This window comes from Peromyscus eremicus, chromosome 7, assembly GCF_949786415.1.
Source record: "Peromyscus eremicus chromosome 7, PerEre_H2_v1, whole genome shotgun sequence".
Lineage (NCBI taxonomy): Eukaryota > Metazoa > Chordata > Mammalia > Rodentia > Cricetidae > Peromyscus > Peromyscus eremicus.
In genome coordinates, this window is record NC_081422.1 from 65,575,609 (window position 1) to 65,594,720 (window position 19,112).

Consider the following 19,112-nt stretch of genomic DNA (forward strand, 5'->3'; position numbering starts at 1 on the left):
AACAGATAAATGTCATAAGAAATTTAAACACAACCATGTTCCCCAAAGGTATCCATGTTGTATGTATACCTGTGCTTCAATCATTTTAGAGTTGAGTAGTATTCCATTGTGTGGAGATATTAAATTGTATGAATCTATCAGTTGATGAATGTTTGGACTGCTTTCAGGTCTTTGAGGACTATGAATAATGCTATTTCTCAACTATCATGCTACAATGCCAAGCATTTCTATACAACGTGTGTTTTGGGTTCCTTTAGTGTAAACATAGGAACAGAATTGCTAGGTACTATATTTTTTTTTTTGAATTGTTGAACTGTGGTTGGAGTCTCACCATTTCATATCAACTATGCCTGGTATGTGGTCTCTCCTAGAGTTCTGTGTTCATTTGATGAGAATGTGTATCCTGCTATCATTGGCTCCGGAGTCCCCTAAAAGTTTGTTACCATTGTTTGTTCTCCAAGTCTTCTTCTCCATGTTGATGTTCTGTGCAACTGTTCTACCCTTACCATAAATGAAATATTTATTCTTCAGAAGTGTGGTCCCTGGTAGGTCAGCTTTGCCCCTGGGTGTGGTCCCATGTCCATACATGTATAGGTAAAACAAATTGAACTCAATAGGTTATAAAGAACAAAAAGTGCAGTGTGAAGTCAGTAATGGGGAGAGATGGAGGGTAACTGTGGTCAAAATACATTGTGTGCATATGTGGAATTCTCAAAGAAAAAAAAAATATATATATAATATTTTATAAATGAAACAGTTAAGTCTTCCAACTACTGTATCTGAATATTTTTAATCTGTCCTTCAATTCTTTCATGTTTTTCTTCATGTATTTTGAGGCTCTGTTCTTATGTGCACATATGTTCTTCATCTCATTAGTCATTTTTTAAGGCCTATTTTATCGGACACAGACATGAACACAGCAGTTTCTTGGACACTGCTTGCATGTCATCTGTCCTTCTAAACTCAGCCTGTCTGTGACTTCCAATTGACAGCATCCAACCTACAGAAAACATGGTGTTGGCTGTATTTATTTATCTATCATTCTATAGATTGATCTTTTTTTTGAGACAGGGTCTTGCTGGGGAGTCTAAAATTATCTTGAACTTTGGATCTTCTTGCTTCTGCTTCCCAGTAGCTGAGATTATAGGTGTGAGACACCACATCCAGCAAATCCTACAGTCTTGGATGAAAAATCAGCCATAATCATTTTGAAGATATTTTATATAATCTATTTCAAGTATAAGGTTTGGTGAATTTTGACATGTGTGTGTATCTATACAATCCTCACACCCAATCAAAATATATAACATTTCCATTTTCCCAAGCCCCATTACAAACATTGCACCCTCCCATCTCTGACATGACTGATTGCTACGGTTTCTGTCACCATGGGGTACTTTATTTTTCTTGAATTTTGTAAAAGTTGAATCATGGTGTACTTCTCGTATTTGACTCATTTTGCCCAGCATGTTTTAATATTTTTCACACTGTGATATGAACAGCATGTTATTTTCTGTTGTTGAGTCTTCTCTTGCCATGGTATATCAAAAATTGTGTGTCTTTTTCCCTCTTCATGGACATTTAGACTCTGTCCAGGTTGGAGCGTTAATGAATAAAGATGCCATGAACATTTTTGAACAATAACACTTGTGTGTATATATCGTATACACTCTCTTGGATAAATACCTGGGGGTAGAATTCAGAGATCACAGAGCAAGCCTGTGTTTAACTTTATGACATTTTAAAAATCCACTTATACCATCGGACATGTCTACTAGCCTTACATCGTCAGCTACAGTTGCTCTGGATCTTGCATTTTGAAGTTGTTGATGTGTTTTGGAGGAAGTTGTTTTGGTTCTTGACACAGATTTTTAGGCTAAAATAACAAGCTAGAGCACTAAGTTTAATGTGAACTTCTTTGATATGTATATTGAATATTCACATACATACTTTAATGAGGCGTTAACTCTATGGTCCATTTTAAAAATCGGTTTATCTAGGGCTGGAGAGATGGCTCCACAGTTAAGAGCACTGGCTGCTCTTCCAGAGGTCCTAAGTTCAATTCCTGGTCCCCAAATGGCAGCTCACAACTGTCTGTAACTCCAGTTCCAAGGGATCTGACATCCTCACACAGATGTACATGTAGGCAAAACACCAGTACACATAAAATAAAAAATAAATAAATCACTAAAAATTAATTTTTAAAAAATTGGTTTGTCAAACATGGTATGTGCTCATTCATAAGTAGATATTAGCCATAGAGTAAAGGATAACCATGCTACAACCCACAGACCTAGAGAAGCTAAGTCACAAGGAAGGTTCAAGGGGTAGTGGTGGTGCATGCATCTCACTGTGAGGGGGAAATAGAATGGATACTGCCAGTAGATAAGGGGAGGGGGCTGGGAGAGGGGTGGGGATGGGAACAGGAGTGATCAGGTGGAGGGATGATGGAGAGAGAGAGTACTGGGAGAGACAACTAGAATCTCTGGGTTAAGCCAGAAACCTTGAGCAATGCAAACTCCCAGGAATCTATGGGGGTGACCCAAGCTAAGACTCCTAGGAATAATGGATATGGAGCCTGAATTGGCCATCTCCTATAACCAGCCAGGCTTCTAGTGAAGGGACTGGGACACAAACCCTTTGACCTACAATTTGTCCTGTCTGTAAGATGTGCCGGGGTCAAGATGGCACAGAAGTTGTGGGAGTGGTCAACTAATGACTGGCCCAGCTGGAGAACTAGACCCTGAGAGGGAGCTCACGCCTGAGGGCCAGGAACCAGAGGCAGGATACCCCAGAGACCTAGGGCAGAATCAAACACGAATGAAAAAAAAAAGTCAATGAAATGATTCCTAATGATATTCTGTATACTCTCAACTTGCAGATTGGTGCCTAGCCCAACTGTCATCAGAGAGGCTTCATCCAGCAACTGATGGAAACAGATGCAGAGCCAAACATTAGATGGAACTCGAGGAATCCTGTGGAAGATGTGGAGGAAGGCTTGTAGGAGCCAGAAGGGTCAAGGACACCACAAAAAACCTACAGAACCAACTAACCTGGGTTCATAGGGGCTCACAGAGACTGAACCGATTACCACGGAGCCTGCATGAGACTGACCTAGGCCCTCTGCATATATGTTACTGTTGTGTAGTTTGGTCATCTTGTGAGACTCCTAGCAGTGGGAGTGGGGGCTGTCTCTGACTCTGATGCCTGCTTTGGAGACTTATTCCTCCTACTGAATTGCCTCATCCAGCCTTAATAGAAGAGGAGGTGCCCAGTCTCACTGCCACTTGATATACTATGGCTGGATGATGTCTGTAGGAGGCCTGCCAGTATCTGAAGAGAAACAAAGGATGGAAGAGTGGAGGAGGAACTGGGAAGAGAGGCAGGAGGGGATACTTTGGTTGGGATGTAAAACAAATAAACACAAACAAAGAAAATCGGTTTGTCTTAGCTGCAAGGTGTTGGATCCCCAGGAACTGGAGTTACAGATGATTGTGAGCTACCATGTGGATGATTTTTTTTTTATGTGTTCTTGGATTCGGTTTGCCAGTACTTTATTGAGTATTTTTGCATCAATGTTCATGAGGGAGATTGGTCTGTAATTCTCTTTGCTGCATCTTTGTGTGGTTTGGGTATCAGGGTAGCTGTAGCCTCATAAAGAGAGTTTGGCAACATTCCTTCTGTTTCTATTGTGTGGAACAATTTGAGGAGTATTGGTATTTAGCTCTTCTTTGAAATTCTTGTGAAATTCTGTGCTGAAACCATCTAGCCCTGGGCTTTTTTTGGTTGGGAGACTTTTAATAACTGCTTCTATCTCCTTAGGATTTATAGGTCTATTTAAATTGTTTTTCTGGTTTTGATTTAATTTTGGTATGTGGTACCTATCCAGAAAAATGTCCCTTTCTTTTAGATTTTCCAATTTTGTGGAGTACAGGTTTTTGAAATATGACCTAATGATTATCTGGATTTCCTCATTGTCTGTTGTTATGTCTCCCTTTTCCTTTCTGATTTTGTTAATTTGGATGTTCCCTCTCTGCCTTTTGGTTAGTTTCAATAAGAATTTGTCTATCTTGTTGATTTTCTCAAAGAACCAACTCTTTGTTTCATTGATTCTTTGTATTGTTCTCTTTGTTTCGATTTTATTGATTTCAGCCCTGAGTTTGATTATTTTCTTGTCTACTCTTCCTGGGTGAGTTTGCTTCTTTTTGTTTCAGAGCTTTCAGGTGTGCTGTTAAGTCACTAGTGTGAAATTTCTCCAACTTCTTTATATAGGCACTTAGTGCTATGAAATTTCCTCTTAGCACTGCTTTCATAGTGTCCCATAAGTTTGGGTATGTTGTACATTTATTTTCATTGAATTCTATGAAGTCTTTAATTTCTTTCTTTCTTGACCCAGTGGAGATTCATCTGAGTGTTGTTCAGTTTCCATGAGTTTGTAGGCTTTCTGTAATTTGTATTGTAGAATTCTAGAATTCTAACTTTAAGCCATGGTGATCTAATAGGATTCAGAGGTTATTCCAATTTTTTTTTTAATCTGTTGAGATTTGCTTTGTGACTATGTGGTCAATTTTAAAGAAGGTTCCTTGAGGTGCTGAGAAGAAGGTATATTCTTTTATGTTTGGGTGAAATGTTCTATAGGTATCTGTTAAGTCCATTTGAGTCATAACCTCTGCTAGTTCCTTCATTTCTGTTAAGTTTCTGTCTGACCGACCTGTCCATTGATGAGAGTAGGATGTTGAAGTCTCCCGCTACTAGTGTGTGAACTTTGATGTGTGATTTAACCTTTAGTAATATTTCTTTTACAAATGTGAACGCCCTTATATTTGGGGCATAAATGTTCAGAATTGAGACTTATCTTGATGGATTTTTTCCTGTGATGGATGTAAAGTGGACTTCTCCATCTCTTTTGATTGATTTTAGTTTAAAGTCTATTTTGTTAGAAATTAGGATAGCTACACCAGCTTGTTTCATAGGTCCATTTGATTGGAAAATCTTTTCTCAACCCTTTACTCTAAGATAATGCTTGTTTTTGAAGTGAAGGTGTGTTTCTTGTATGCAGCAGAAGGATGGATCCTGCTTTCATATCCATTCTGTTAGCCTGTGCCTTTTTATAGGGGAATTGAGATCATTGATATGAAGGGATATTAATGACCAGTGATTATTAATTCCTGTTATTTTTTGGTTTTGGTAGTGGTGGTGGTGGTAGTGTGTGTGTGTGTGTGTGTGTGTGTGTGTGTGTGTGTGTGTGTGTATGTGTGTGTGTGTGTGTGTGTGTGTGTGTGTGTGTGTGTGTTTCCCTTCTTTGGGATTTGCTGGTGTGAGATGTGAGATTATGCCTGTGTTTTCGTGGATGCAACTAACTTTTTTGGGTTGGAGTTTTCTTCCTAGTACTTTCTGTAGGGCTGGATTTGTGGATGGGTCTTGTTTAAATCTGGTTTTGTCATGGAATATGTTCTCTACATCTATGGTGATAGAAGTTTTGCTGCATATAGTAGTAGTCTGGGCTGGCATTCGTGGTCTCCTAGTGTCTTCAAAATGTCTGTCCAGGACCTTCTGACTTTCAGAGTCTTCATTGAGAATTGGGTGTAATTCTGATATGTCTGCTTTTTTTATGTTACTTGGCCTTTTTCATTTGCAGTTTTTAATATTCTTTCTTTATTCTATATGTTTGATGTCTTTAATATGTGGCAAAGGGACTTTGTTTTTTGGTCCAGTCTATTTGGTGTTCTGTAAGCTTCATGTATCTTCACAGGCATGTCTTTCTTTAAGTTGGGAAAGTTTTCTTCTATGATTTTGTTGAATATATTTTCTGTGCCTTTGAGTTGGAATTCTTCTCCTCCTTCTATCCCTATTATCCTTAGGTTTGGTCTTTTCATGATATCCCAGATTTCCTGTTTGTTTTGTGTTAAGAATTTGTTGGATTTAACATTTTCTTTGACCAATGAATCTATTTTCTCTATCGTATCTTCAATGCCTGAAATTCTCTCTCCCATCTCTTGTATTCTGTTGGTTATGCTTGCATCTGTACTTGCTGTTCGTTTACCCAGATTTTCCATTTTTAGCATTCCCTCGGTTTGTGTTTTCTTTGCCTTTATTTTAATTTTCAAGTCTTGAACTGTTTCCTTCACCAGTTTGATTGTTTTTTCTTGGCTTTCTTTAAGGGACTTACTGATTTCTTCCAATTTTTGTTTGTCTTTTCCTCTATTTCTTTAAGAGAATTTTTCACTTCCTCTTTAAGGGCCTCTGTAATCTTCATAAAGCTATTTTTAAGGTCATTTTCTTCTTCATCTGTGTCAGGATGTTCAGGTCTTGCTGTTGTAGAATTACTAGGTTCTGGTGGTGCCATATTGCTTTACGTTGTTGAATGTATTCTTACACTGCTGTTTATCCATTTGGGTTTGGGATAATTATAGGTACTGGTGTTGACTCTTGTGATGTCTTTGTTGGATTGGTCTTTTGTTCTTTTATTGTCTGTTTTCTTTATTGTCTTTTGCCCTGAATATCCAAGGGTTCTGGTGACTGGCTGGTTGTCAGGTCGAGCAGAGTTGTCTCAGTTGAGTTTTGTGTGGGTTTGGGTGCCTAGATCCAGTGTATCAACTAATTCTCCTGGCTGGTTCGAGCTTTACTTGTGCCTATGAGCTCTGTTCTTCCACCTGGTGTGGGTTGTGCCTGTGCCTATGGGGTCTGTTCTTCCAACTTGTGTGGGTTGTGCCTATGCCTATGAGGTCTGTTCTTCCAACTGGTGTGAGTTGTGTCTATGCCTATGGGGTCTGTTCTTCCAATTGGTGTGGGTGGGGTTTGTGCCTATAGGATCTGCTGATGTTGCTGGAGAGGGCTGTTCACAGGGAGGCTGCTCTTCTTCCTTGGGTATAGGTGGTGCTTGTGCCTCTAGGGGCTGCTGACTTTGCCAGGGATGGTTTGCCACAGGGAGGATGATGGCCTTGGTGGGCCATCATCATGAGTAGTGAAGTGGGTCTTGCAGGTTACAGGGTCCAATGGGTGGCAGCAGTGGTGGCGCTGCCTGCCTGCAGGACTCTTACCTGCTGGCTGGTTGCTGGGGCTGAGATGGGAGGGGCAGGGGCACAGGATGTGTTCTAGGACCTAAGGCCTTAGAGCCTGGGGCAGTTCAGCTGGGAGACCAGTCACTCACTTCTTCCTCCAAATGGTGCAGGTGGTACTTGTGTCTCTAGGGGCTGCTGATTTTGTGGGGGATGGTAGGTCAGGGGGAGGATGATGGATTTGGTGAGTTTAGATAGTGTAGGGGATCTTGTGGGTCACAAGGTCCCATGGGTGGTCTCGGCTGCCTGCTCTTAGGACTCTTACCTGATGTCTTGATACTGGGGCTGAGATGGGAGGGGGAGGGGCATGGGATGTGCCCTGGGTCTCAGAGCCTAGGGATGGGGCAGTTTAGCTGGGAGATCAGTCACTCACCTCCTCCTCCAATTGGTGCACGTGGTGCTTGTGCCTCTGGGGGCTGCTGACTTTGTGGGGGGTGGTTGGCCAGGGGGAGGATGGTGGCCTCTGTGGGCTTGGCAACAGAGTAGGTCTTGCAGGTTACAGGGTCTAATAGGTGGTGGAGTGGCCCGCCGGCAGGACTCTTAGCTTGTGGCTGACTGCTGGGGTTGAGATGGGATGGGGAGGGTCATGATGTGTTCTGTGTCCCGCGCCTAGGGTCTAGGGATGGGGCAGTTTAGCTGGGAGATCAGTCACTCACCTCCTCCTCCAAATGGTGCAGGTGGTGCTTGTGCCTCTGGGGGCTGCTGATTTTGCTGGGGATGGTTGGCCGGGGGGGGGGGGGGGGGATGGTAGGTTTGTTGGGCAGAATGGGTCTTGCAGGTTACAAGGTCCCATGGGACATCTCATTGTGACATTTTTGGGGCGGGGGTGGTGGAGAATTCTGTTTGCCCAAATTCATTTCTTAAGGCGGCCGTGGAAGATGGCCTGAGGTTGAATGAAATGCAGCCAGTTTCTGTTCTTGAAACTTTCATTGAGATGTTCTGTCAATGGTTTTTAAACCATGATGTGGTGTTCTGAAGACGCCCCCTTCATCTCCTCAATACAGCTATTCTTGGGGCAACTCTCCTTAACCCTCTTCCCCCTTTGTATTTATAACAGCCCCACTTCATTTGTGGATACCACACAAAATTTTATTTGGACAATCATTTTTATGGCTAAACAAAGTTTATAAACAAACCATTCTCTGTAATCAGAAATTCCAATTATTTTCCCATGATGATATTGCTGAATGCTGGCATAACTTATGTAACAAGATGTGTGTGTGCGTGCGTGTGTGCAACTTAAATTATAATTATGTCTTAAGTATTAAATTAAAAAATATTTTTAGCTCCAGTTATCCTATCCAACGACTAAATAATTGCTGAGGTATTTGCTGGGTAGAACCATGCTCTGAGACCTCAACTGATCGGGGAAATCACAGAAAATTCTGTTTTTTGACATTAAGATAAATGCTCCTAGGAACTTTTCAACTGATGGGGGGGAGGGGGAGGAATGTTGCCACTATAATTCCTAAAGGAGTTCTTTTCAAAGGAGAGTCTTGGCTCTGCTGGTGATGCTGGCATAGACCAAGTAACTTCACAGACATTCTCTTGGTGAAGAATCCAACAGAGGCAAATATGTTCACTGTAGATCTGGGACAGGAGTGGATCTGAGCATAGAACAAGGGAGCTTTCTTTCTGTTAAGATATCCTTCCTAGGGTGGACTTCCAGCACCACACACTTTCTCTTTATTTTCTTGATCATTGCTCATCTGGTGGTATTAATGAGCAACTGCATGGGTCATCTATTGCACAGTCTACCCCCCCCCCAAAAAAAAAAACCCTCAAAGTTTGGATTGCCTCCTGCTCTAAGAATTAGAATCTACTGTAAGGATCTGTTCTGGCTTGTTCAACATCTCTGCTCCCTACAGAACTTGAATCCAGGGTGCAGGGCCTCAGTCTCCCGATTATCTTCTCACCTTCTGAAACTCCAGGGTCTCTCAGTCTGGCAATAACTGACATGAGTTTGATATTGCCTTGTTGGGGCAGCATCTCTATCCATTAACTCTTTCCCCTATTCCAAGTTGTGACAGCCATCAGTGTCTCCAGATGTTTCCAGATGTTCTGAGTATGGAAAGGAGAAAGCAAAATTGCCAGCACTGCAAACCATGCTGTAATCCACCAGGAACCAAAGGCACTGAGAACACTACCAACAAGTCCATCCTGACAACTGTACATGGCTTTCAAGGAAAACTTAGACCCACAGGATTCAATCCAGTCCATGTTTCCAGTCCTTGATGCATGCCTGAACCACCCGAGCTATCTACAAAGGACTAACTGGGCATTAATATTTTCTAAAATCCTCACAGGAAATCAAAATCCTAGACAGTATCAACAAACTCTGAACTAAGGATGTTTGGTAGCCATCAAATGGGGGGAAAAAGCCTAAACACAATATCCCCCCAAATGCATTTAAACTAAAAAAATATGTAGGTAATTTCAGAGTTAGAAATTGAGTCCATATGTCCACAGGCTGCACAGCACAGAGTGTTGGAGACATTTCTCATTCATGTCTTGTTCTGTTGTCCTTGCAAAGTGCCTGGGAAAGTTGTTGTCTCTAGGAATGCTGGTCTTTTAACAGTTGCGATGAAGGTGTGTCCCCTGATGTAGAGCATTTCTCATTTTGGTTGAAAGCAGCATTAGTTAGAAACTGTCTCCAGGAGGCTGGGGAGGACTGGCTGGGAAGGAAATTAAGAGGGGCTAAGGAAGAAAGACCTCTGAGAGTGTTTCTCTGCAAATGAAAATTTTTAGATGGCTGCCTCTTTCCTTCATCGGTGGCTCAGTAAGTGGGACTAAAACGAGACAACACAGGACCTGGAGATCTCACATCCTAAGATCCGGGAGCAATATTTCTACAGAGCATACACATTCTGGATGCCGCTGATGCCCCCTTTCACATAAGCCTGAGTGGGATGTCTAACACCCTCTGTCAGCTAGCAAGCTTCTGGAAGGTATAAGGCACCCTGCAAAATAGAGGGCAACTTGCTTAACTCACGTGAGATTTTCATTTGGAAAATGGCTGCTGTGGTTATTTACCTCAGACGATCGATGTTAGGATCAGCTGTGATGACACCTATGAGCAGTTTGTGAGCGATAAGGCCTGTCGTTCATGCTTTTGTCCCAGGGACTTTTTCTACCTTTAACTTCAGTTTGCTTGGCCAGCTCCCACTAGCTTTTAGTTTGGGCTTCTGGGGACACAGATGACTGCAGCCACAGCCTACTCCAGAGGTCTGTCCTCGACTGAGCCATTAGGAAAACACATTTGTGCTAAAAACATAAAGTGATGGATTTTTCACCACCAAGGTTACAATCATATTTTAGGTTATTACATACTTAAAGACTTGGAAATTAATTGAGACCATCTAAGATGCAGAAGAGCAAGAGATTAATCTGACAAATGGTTTCCATTAAAAAAAAATCATTCAGTTTCCCAAATTTATCATGTGTCTTGAGGTTTCTAAATGCCACAGCGTTCTTTCCAGCTGCTTTCTGGTGTTTTCTATAGCCCTAGGTTGGGAGAATACCAGCAGGAATATGCTTGGTGGAGTGTTAACTCTTTGCTCCCCATTTCCGCAGGTGTTAAGCACAGCCACTGTTAGGCCTTTGAGTTTCAGAACATTGTATTTGTAGATTGTGAAGACAGAGCCTTCAATGACACTGTTTCATACAGGGTACTCAAGATCTCTGAGGCCATCCAGCCAAGTCCATGGTCAAGTTTCCAAATTTTTAGCAATCACCTGTGAGGAAGGACTTCCATCAGAGATACCATAAAGTAGGCAGGAGAGAAAGCCGCTTCAGGAGACAGTGCTATTCTTGGGAGGGTGGAGCTTTTCGTTGCCTTTGCGATGGTTTGTCCCAAACGGCTAGAGAAAACTGGGTAGATCTCCCCCTACCCCATCCCCAATTCTCACCAAAGCATACCACACAGATGCCATCTTTTCTGAAGAAAGAACCAAATGAATAGTAAATCTAGACCTGGTCACACCACTACATGATGACGCTGAGTTCATGTTTCTCTAGCTTGTTCTCATATGGCTCTTCCTTCGCTTCTGAGCTGGGGTCTGAGTGATGCATTTGGATTAAAAGAATGTAGAAGAGGCCTCCAAGGACAGCACCAACCATAGGGCCCACAACAGGAATCCACCAGAAGTTATTTCCAACTCTGAAAGCAAACAGGAAATCAGTGAGACATGTCTTGGCCACCCTGCTATCTCGACCTTGTTATTCACTAGTGAAGCTTTCTTGTGTCCATACCTCTCTTGAACTTGACGAGTGTGAAGTATAAGCACATTCACTACAGCATGGCCATTCCCATTCTGGACTTTCCCGTGTACCTGATATCAGGAACCTATTCCAGTACCCTAATGACACCAGCAAATGATTATACCCTGTTTATTTTCCTTTTAGAAAATGTGGTGCTTGGGCAAGTGAGATGGTTCATGGGTAAAGGTGCTTGCTGCAAAGCCTGATACCCTGGGTTTGATCCCCAGGACTCCATGGTGGAAGGAGAGAACTAATTATTGCAAGCTGTCTTATGGCCTCCACATGTGCATGGTAATGTATGTGTACCACCCATCGTATCCACCCCTCCAATAAATGTAATATATTAAAAAATACATGGTTCCACGAATCCATGGCCAAAATTGAGGACCTCTAGAGAGGCTATTCAGTAGCTGTCTTTCCTAGATTGGGAAACAATGAAGCTGTAAAGGGAACAAACAGAAGAGGGGATTCAGAACGGGAGCAGATTCCGGAGACTCACAGTTAATGCTGACAGCCAGATAGTGACTGAGGAAAATCTAAAGCAGTATGTGAATTATCTGCTAAGTTATCTACCGGATATCATTAGAACCAGTGCTTATCCTTGGTGGCACAGCCCACAGGGCACTCTGCAAGTCCTCACTCTGTAAGGCTTTCGTACTACCATTCCCCTTTTCTCTGCAGAAACCCCCAGGGTCTGTACACTCTAGTAAAGCTGCAGTCTGGGAGGCAGCAGGTCACTTCGTGAGGGTTGTTTGTTTATTTATTAAGTGGCTCCATAGGAATGACTTCTATGGTTGCTTAGGAGTGAGGCACAAAAAATATCATTTAAGGATGTAGAGAGTTGAGGAAAACTATTCCTAAAAACTGGGAGGATGACAAACATTCAGAATAATACAGAGAAAGCAGGCGAACAGGAGGAATAGACAGGTGCCTGCGAGGATTTCGCTGTGCTCTGACCAGATTCTGGCGTCCTAGAGTGAACTAACAGGAAAAGGCTTGGAGAGCATTTCAGCGGGAAAGCCCTTGTTCATTGTGCACAAGGTTTTGGGTTTGATCCCCCAGAACCATAAGAAATCAAAAACCTTCCTTTCTGGTGAAACGGAGAATATGCTGATCATAGAAGAACCCGTGCCTGTTCTTTGCATGATCACACTTGATAGCCACAGACTGTTCCTTGTGGCCTTTTGTCTAGAGCAGATGTTGTCCGTCTGAGATAGGGTCTGCAGTCTATCTGAGATAACGCTGCAGTCCAGGTGGCCTAGAACTCATTATGCAACTCAGGCTTCCCTCAGACTTTCCTGAATTCACCTGCCTCAGCCTCCTGAGTGCTGGGGTTACAGCCTTCACACCTGTTTTGTGCACAGCAGATTTTGATCAGAGAGGACAATAGAGGATATAAGCAGAAAATGGGAGCTCTGTCCTGGACTCCAGAAGACCTGGTCTCAACCCTGGGGCAAGGTAGAAGATCTCTAAGGAAGTGCCCTCTCTGAACTCCAGTTCCTTCCTTCACAGGGAGCATGAAGGGAGGGGTGCTGCATGGATTGGATGGGAGAGCACTGAGACTCAACAGGGCAGCCACCAGATGTCACTCTTACTTTATGCAAGAGGTTGCTGGACTGCCCTCTCAGAGTCCTTTCCCACACCCCCAAATCCCAAATCCGGACGCACCCTGCTGTGAGAGGGTTTCCCCTCTGGGTTTAAAAACCGTTCTGGAAGCCTTGTCTGGAGATAAGAGTGCTATCCCCACAGCAGCAATTTTAGCTGTCCCACAGTGTCCTTTCTGGAGCATCTCCCTGTCATGGGCTGGACCCTGCCTGCTTTATCTGAAGCTGGACACATTGTGCCAGAAACAAGTTCTGAGGGAAAGTGCCCAGGTGTGACTACCTGCAGGGTCCTGTCTCAGCACACACACAGGGTAGACATCATTTACTCTATGTTCCTAGGATTGCCACAGAAACCTGTGTGTGTGTGTGTGTGTGTGTGTGTGTGTGTGTGTGTGTGTGTGTGTAGATGTGAATGCCCATGCATGTACATCTGGAGCCTGTATTCCGTATTAGGTACTCCCATATAGTTTCCCTCTATTGTTCTCTACTCTATTGAGCTGAGATGGTGTCTCACTGAAGTGGAAGCTCCCCTTTCAACTAGGCAGGCTGGCCAGTGTGCTCTCAGGATCTGTGTGTTGTCTCTGCCTCTCCATCCCGGCTCTGGAATTACAGGCACAGGTCTGCCTTCTGGCATGGATTCTGTCCGTCTACTCTCTCCCTTCTCATCTCATCTCATATGGTATGTCAGATTAACCTTGATCAGTCGGCCTGTTAAACAGGCCAAACTTCTGCCCCAAACGCTAGTGTGTGAGCTGATTTGGAGATGTCCTTCTCTATCACAGGGACTTCTGCATTTCTACTACCCACTAAAGCTGCTCTACCGAGAGAGTGAAGGACTCAGGAGTCCCTCAGCAGCATCAGCTGTCAAATCCAGTCTCGATTTGGTCACAAAGTCCATCTGTAGACAAGTTATAGAATACAAATGGTTCACGTTTAACCAGAGTGCCCGTAGCCTCTGCTCTCTGGTCCACATGCTCCTCCTGCATCTCCGAGTCAGGGCTCAGTCCTCCCTGCTCAAGCACGGCCGCCACCTTTTCCTCTCCTCCCTACCGTTGGTACTTACGTGAAGACCTCAAACCCCCATCCTGCCAGAGCCGTGAAGAGCCTGGGGCTCAGGTCTCGAGCTGGGTTCATGGCGCAGCCAGTGTTGAGGCCCAGAGAACAAGAAAGGCCAATGATCAGGAGGCCAATGATAACGGGCTCTAGGCCTCTGGGGACCCCCATGTTTCTGGAGTCAAAAATGGCGAAGACAATCAGAAGGAGGAACATGGTAGACAGCACCTGGAGAGGGAGGAAGGCTTTCAGAGCTCAGTCCGTCCTGTGCAGCTGCTCACCCAAAGTCAGCCCTTCTGTGAAGACATCAAAACAACCGGGGCTGACGCCGAGAGCCAGCACGATTGAGAGCCCTTGCTGCTCTTGCAGAGGACATGGGTTCAGTTCTCGGCACCTACACAGCAGCTCACAACCATCTGTAACTGCAGTTCCGGGGCATCCGATGCCTCCTTCTGACCTCCACAGGCCCTACAAGGACCTGGTGCACAGATATAGAAGCAAAACACATCCACCTAAAGTAAATAAATCTTTAAAAAATGAAACTGGTGGCAGCTAACACAGGGGACAAGAGTGTGGCTCTTCCCTAGACATGCTAGAAGCAGAAGCTGACAGAGTCACCCACTGCAGACTGGTTGCCTGCTAAAGGTCACACAGTTGGTCCAGCTCCGGAGGAGACTGGTCCTCAACTATCTATCACACTGTGTGCTAAGCTGCTAGTCAGCAGCACTGAGGGACAAGTGGCAAGATGAGAAAGTGAAGGAGGGCTGGCTCAGACCGGATGTAAAGACAGCAGGCAAGAGAGCAATAGAGGAACACACGAAGGGGATGGACAGACGCTTCTCATCGGGAGAATCAGGCTGATGAAATGAGTGGAAAACCTGCGTTGCCACAAAAGAAACACAAACGGGAGCAAAGTTAGAGAAAACCCATTCTCCCAGGGTCCTCTAGTGCAACTTAACACACGCTAGACTCTTGAAAGGAAGTCCCGCAATAACTTACCAATGTGCATTTAACAACCCAAGTTCAGGCATGCAATTCGATAGGCCAAACTCATATCATAGACATAATCTAAACTATGGAAAATTACTTAAAAATATATACATTTACTTAAGCATGGTTTGTCGTACTGGAAACCGGAAGCCATTTAAGCAAACATTAATAATGGCAAAGAGAAGTGTGTTACAGGGTGTCTATCCCACGACTTACTCTAGAGACACTAAGATCTATCAACAGCACCAAGTGGGATGGCTCAGTGGATAAGGGTGTTTGCTGCCAAGCTTAAGTTCAACCTCTGAGCCCACATGGTTGAAGGAGAGAGCCAACACCCAAAAGTTGTGCTCTGGCTTCCGCATGTGTGCTATGGCATGCACATGTGTGCATACACACATACACACTAAATACACATTCAAATTTTTTTTTGAAAAAAAGAACTAAAAACATGAAACTACATGGTAACATTTTTAAATGCTTATAACATTGAGAAATTAAATATTGCAAATACACTTTTTAAAAAAATACACACAAAAAGTAATAGTGAGTGACATATAAAAATGTTAACAGACACTCTCAAGTGTCATGCCATTTACCGGGAGGCTAAGCCAAGACCTCAAAAAAACTCTGAGTTACTTGCACATGGACAAACAGGAGGTCAGCAGCAGGCAGCACAATGTGGTCTCCCCAGTAGAGTGCAGAGCTTCTAGAGAGGCTTGGGTTGCTCTCTTGCCATTGGGGTGCTATGTCAGGCCTGCCTCTGGGACCAGTGAGGGAATGGAGATGGGATGTGTCTGTGAGAAGCAGGAGAGTGTCACTCCAGGACTCAGTGGAGAAGGATGAATTGTGGCACCAAAGTCTATGGGACCGGAGGTCAACTTTGTTCCTCAGATCCTCAGAATAGCTGGGAAAACAAGCCCCTGGGCGGAAAGAACAAGGATCAGGACAGTTCCAGGGTGAGTCCAAGCCTGGAAGGTCAGCGTTCTTCCTTTCTTGTCTATAGTGGGATAGGTCCACATTCACGGGAGAGTTCTGTGAATGTCCCTCCAGAGCTCTGCTTGATTCCAGTCTTTCTTAGAAGATACATTTGGCTGGATGGAGAAGCGAGTCAGCTTCAAGAAACTCTGAAGGTTTTGCCCATCCCCAAAGGTACCCCAGTTGCCTTGTTGACTCGACAGATAAATGGCTAACTGCTCTGGGTTTTCGTGGGTGCTGCATGCTTAACAATTCCCACCGTCCAAGGGCATCCAGATGGGCCTGCAGCAATAGACTCCTGGTGCTTTGGAGCTAGAAAGATTAATTTTGTTCATCTTAATCTCTGTACAGTAGCTAATGTCAGAGATGTAAGGACCCCAAACCTGGACCACATCCCGCCTTCAGCAATGTGCTCTCTAGCTTCTCTCCTCATACCTATTTGCATACTGCTGCCTAAGCAACCCTCCTGCGACCCCCTTCTCTTCAGACAGCTCTAGTTCCCATTACTTGTTAAACTTCCGTTCCCAATCAGCTCATCTAGTATCAGAGATGGGAAGACTCTGATAGATAATGTGTCCCAAGCTGCCCACCATCCAGAGTTTATCATTCCCACAGTTCCTATAGTGTACCATTTAGAGGCCACCAGACTGGCCTCCAACAACTACCTTCAGTGACAGCTTTTCTTGGGAGATAAGGTCTTTACTTAGTGTGGGCCAAATTTCTTGAAGTCTTCTTTTTATGGGGTGTAACTTGGCATAATTATAATTTCACTGATTTATAGACTCAGTCACTCATTAATACACATTCTTTGGTGTTCAGTGATGGGAAGCCTGCCTTCCATGTCCCATGTCCCAGGTTGAATCCCTGGTGCCGCAAACAAACTTTTGGAGCTCTTTTTTGTGATGCACCCGGTGATGGGCTCCGTCAAGAGGCAGCTCAATAGATCCTTCCCAGCTGTGAAACCCATTGATGATGAATGCACACTTAGACTTTTCTATGAGAAGCACACGGCTTCAAAAGGTGCTGCCAATGTTCTGGGTTGAGAGCAGAGGAATATGTGGACTGATAAGATTTTCCCATGAAGCATGGTGTTTTGACCGGCAGCAGAGTCGGCCTACTGTTGAGTCAGGGGCATCCTTGCTATAGACCAAGAAAAACTGAAGCAAGGAAGCAGAAGTCTGTTTGGGGTGCATAGTGGGTGCTAATTGGAGTGTTCTCAACTTGGTTATTGTAAAAAAGACAAAAAGGAGAGAGGGATATTCCTGGATGACAGATACTACCGTGTTTCAGCTGTTGGAGGCCAAAAAGAGCTAGCCGACTCTTAAAGCTTTCCAGTTTCTCTAAAGAAGATGATGTTCACCAATATGTTGTTAGAAAGCCATTAAACAGAGAAGAGAAGTCCAGGATCAGAGCACCCAAGACTCAGTATCTTGTTACTCCACATGTCCTGAATCACAAATGCTGACAGTGATCTAAGGAAATAATGTATCAAGAAAGCTGGGGAGAAGCCGGGTGGGCGGTGGTGGCGTACGCCTTTAATCCTAGCACTTGGGAGTCAGATGCAGGAGGATCTCTGTGAGTTCGAGGCCAGCCTGATCTACAGAGTGAGTTCCAGGACAAACAAGGCTGTTACACAGAGAAACCTTGTCTCAAAAAAAAGAAAGAGAAAGAAAAGAAAAGAAAGGAAGGAAGGAAGGAAGGAAGGAAGGAAGGAAGGAAGGAAGGAAGGAAGGAAGAAAACTAAGGAGGAGATTGCCAAGAGACCTAGGCCGTCCTCTCTGTTCTATTAGGTTCAGTGTAACTAGATTTATGTTTAGGTCTTTGATCCACTTGGACTTGAGTTTTGTTCAGGGCAATAGATATAAAACTATTTGCAATCTTCTTCATGTCAACATCCAGTTATGCCAGCACCATTTGTTGAAGATACTTTCTTTTTTTTTTCCATTGTACAGTTTTGGCTTCTTTGTCAAAAATCAGGTGTTTGTAGATATGTGGATTAATGTCATTGTCTTCGATTTGATTCCATTGATCCACGTGTCTGTTTTATGCCAATACCAAGCTGTTTTTATTACTATAGCTCTAGAGTAGAGACTAAAGTCAGGGATGGTGATGCCTCTGGAGGTTCCTTTATGGTACAGGATTATTTTGGCTATCCTGGGTTTTTTGTTCTATATGAAGTTGAGTATTGTTCTTTTGAGGTCTGTGAAGAAGTGTGTTGGGATTTTGATGGGTATTGCATTGAATCTGTAGATTGCTTTTGGTAAGATTGCCATTTGTTGATCGTACCTATACACGAGCATGGGGGAGCTTTCCACTTTCTGATATCTTCTTCAATTTCTTTCTTCAAAGACTTAAAGTTCTTGTCATACAGGTCTTTCATTTGTTTGGTTAGAGTTACCCCAAGATATTTTATGTTATTTGTGGCTATTGTAAAGGGTGATATTACCTTGATTTCTTTCTCAGCTCATTTATAATTTGTATATAGGAGGGCTACTAATTTTGGGGGGGGGGTTAATCTTGTATCCTGCTACATTACTGAAGGTGTTTATCAGCAATAGGAGTTCCCTAGTAGAATTTTTGGGGTCATTTTTGTATACTATCATATTATCTGCAAACAGCAAAAGTTTGACTTCTCCCTTTCCAATTTGTATCCCTTTGATCTCCTTTCATTGTCTTACTGCTCTAGCTAGAACTTTGAGTACTATACTGAATAGGTATGGAGAGAGTGGACAGCCTTGTCTTGTTCCTGATTTTAGTGGAATCGACTTGAGATCCTCTCCAATTTTATTTGATGTTGGCTGTGGGCTTGCTGTATATTGCTTTTATTATGTTTAGGAATGTTCCTTGTATCCGTGATCTCTCCAAGAGCTTTATAATCATAAAGGGGTGTTGTATTTTATCAAAGGCTTTTTCAGCATCTAATGAGATGATCACATGTTTTTCTTTTACTTTGTTTATATGGTGTATTACATTGACAAATTTTCTTTTCTTTTCTTTTTTTTTTTTTGGTTTTTCGAGACAGGGTTTCTCTGTGTAGCTTTGTGCCTTTCCTGGGACTCACTTGGTAGTCCAGGCTGGCCTCGAACTCACAGAGATCCGCCTGGCTCTGCCTCCCGAGTGCTGGGATTAAAGGCGTGCGCCACCACTGCCCGGCTCATTGACAAATTTTCAG

At 43.5% G+C, this 19,112-nt stretch overlaps 1 protein-coding gene across 1 annotated transcript in view; it reads right to left on the bottom strand.

Moving 5' to 3' along the window:
* Window positions 1-8,277: 8,277 nt before the first annotated feature.
* Window positions 8,278-19,112, bottom strand: part of Aqp9 (aquaporin 9) — a 52,797-nt gene continuing 41,962 nt past the window's right edge. The window contains exons 6-7 of the mRNA XM_059268206.1: window positions 13,986-14,203; window positions 8,278-11,217 (exon numbers count right to left, since the gene is read on the bottom strand). Of these exons, the coding sequence (XP_059124189.1) occupies window positions 11,043-11,217; window positions 13,986-14,203 (393 nt within the window). The 3' untranslated portion in view covers window positions 8,278-11,042. The remainder of the gene's footprint in view (window positions 11,218-13,985; window positions 14,204-19,112) is intronic.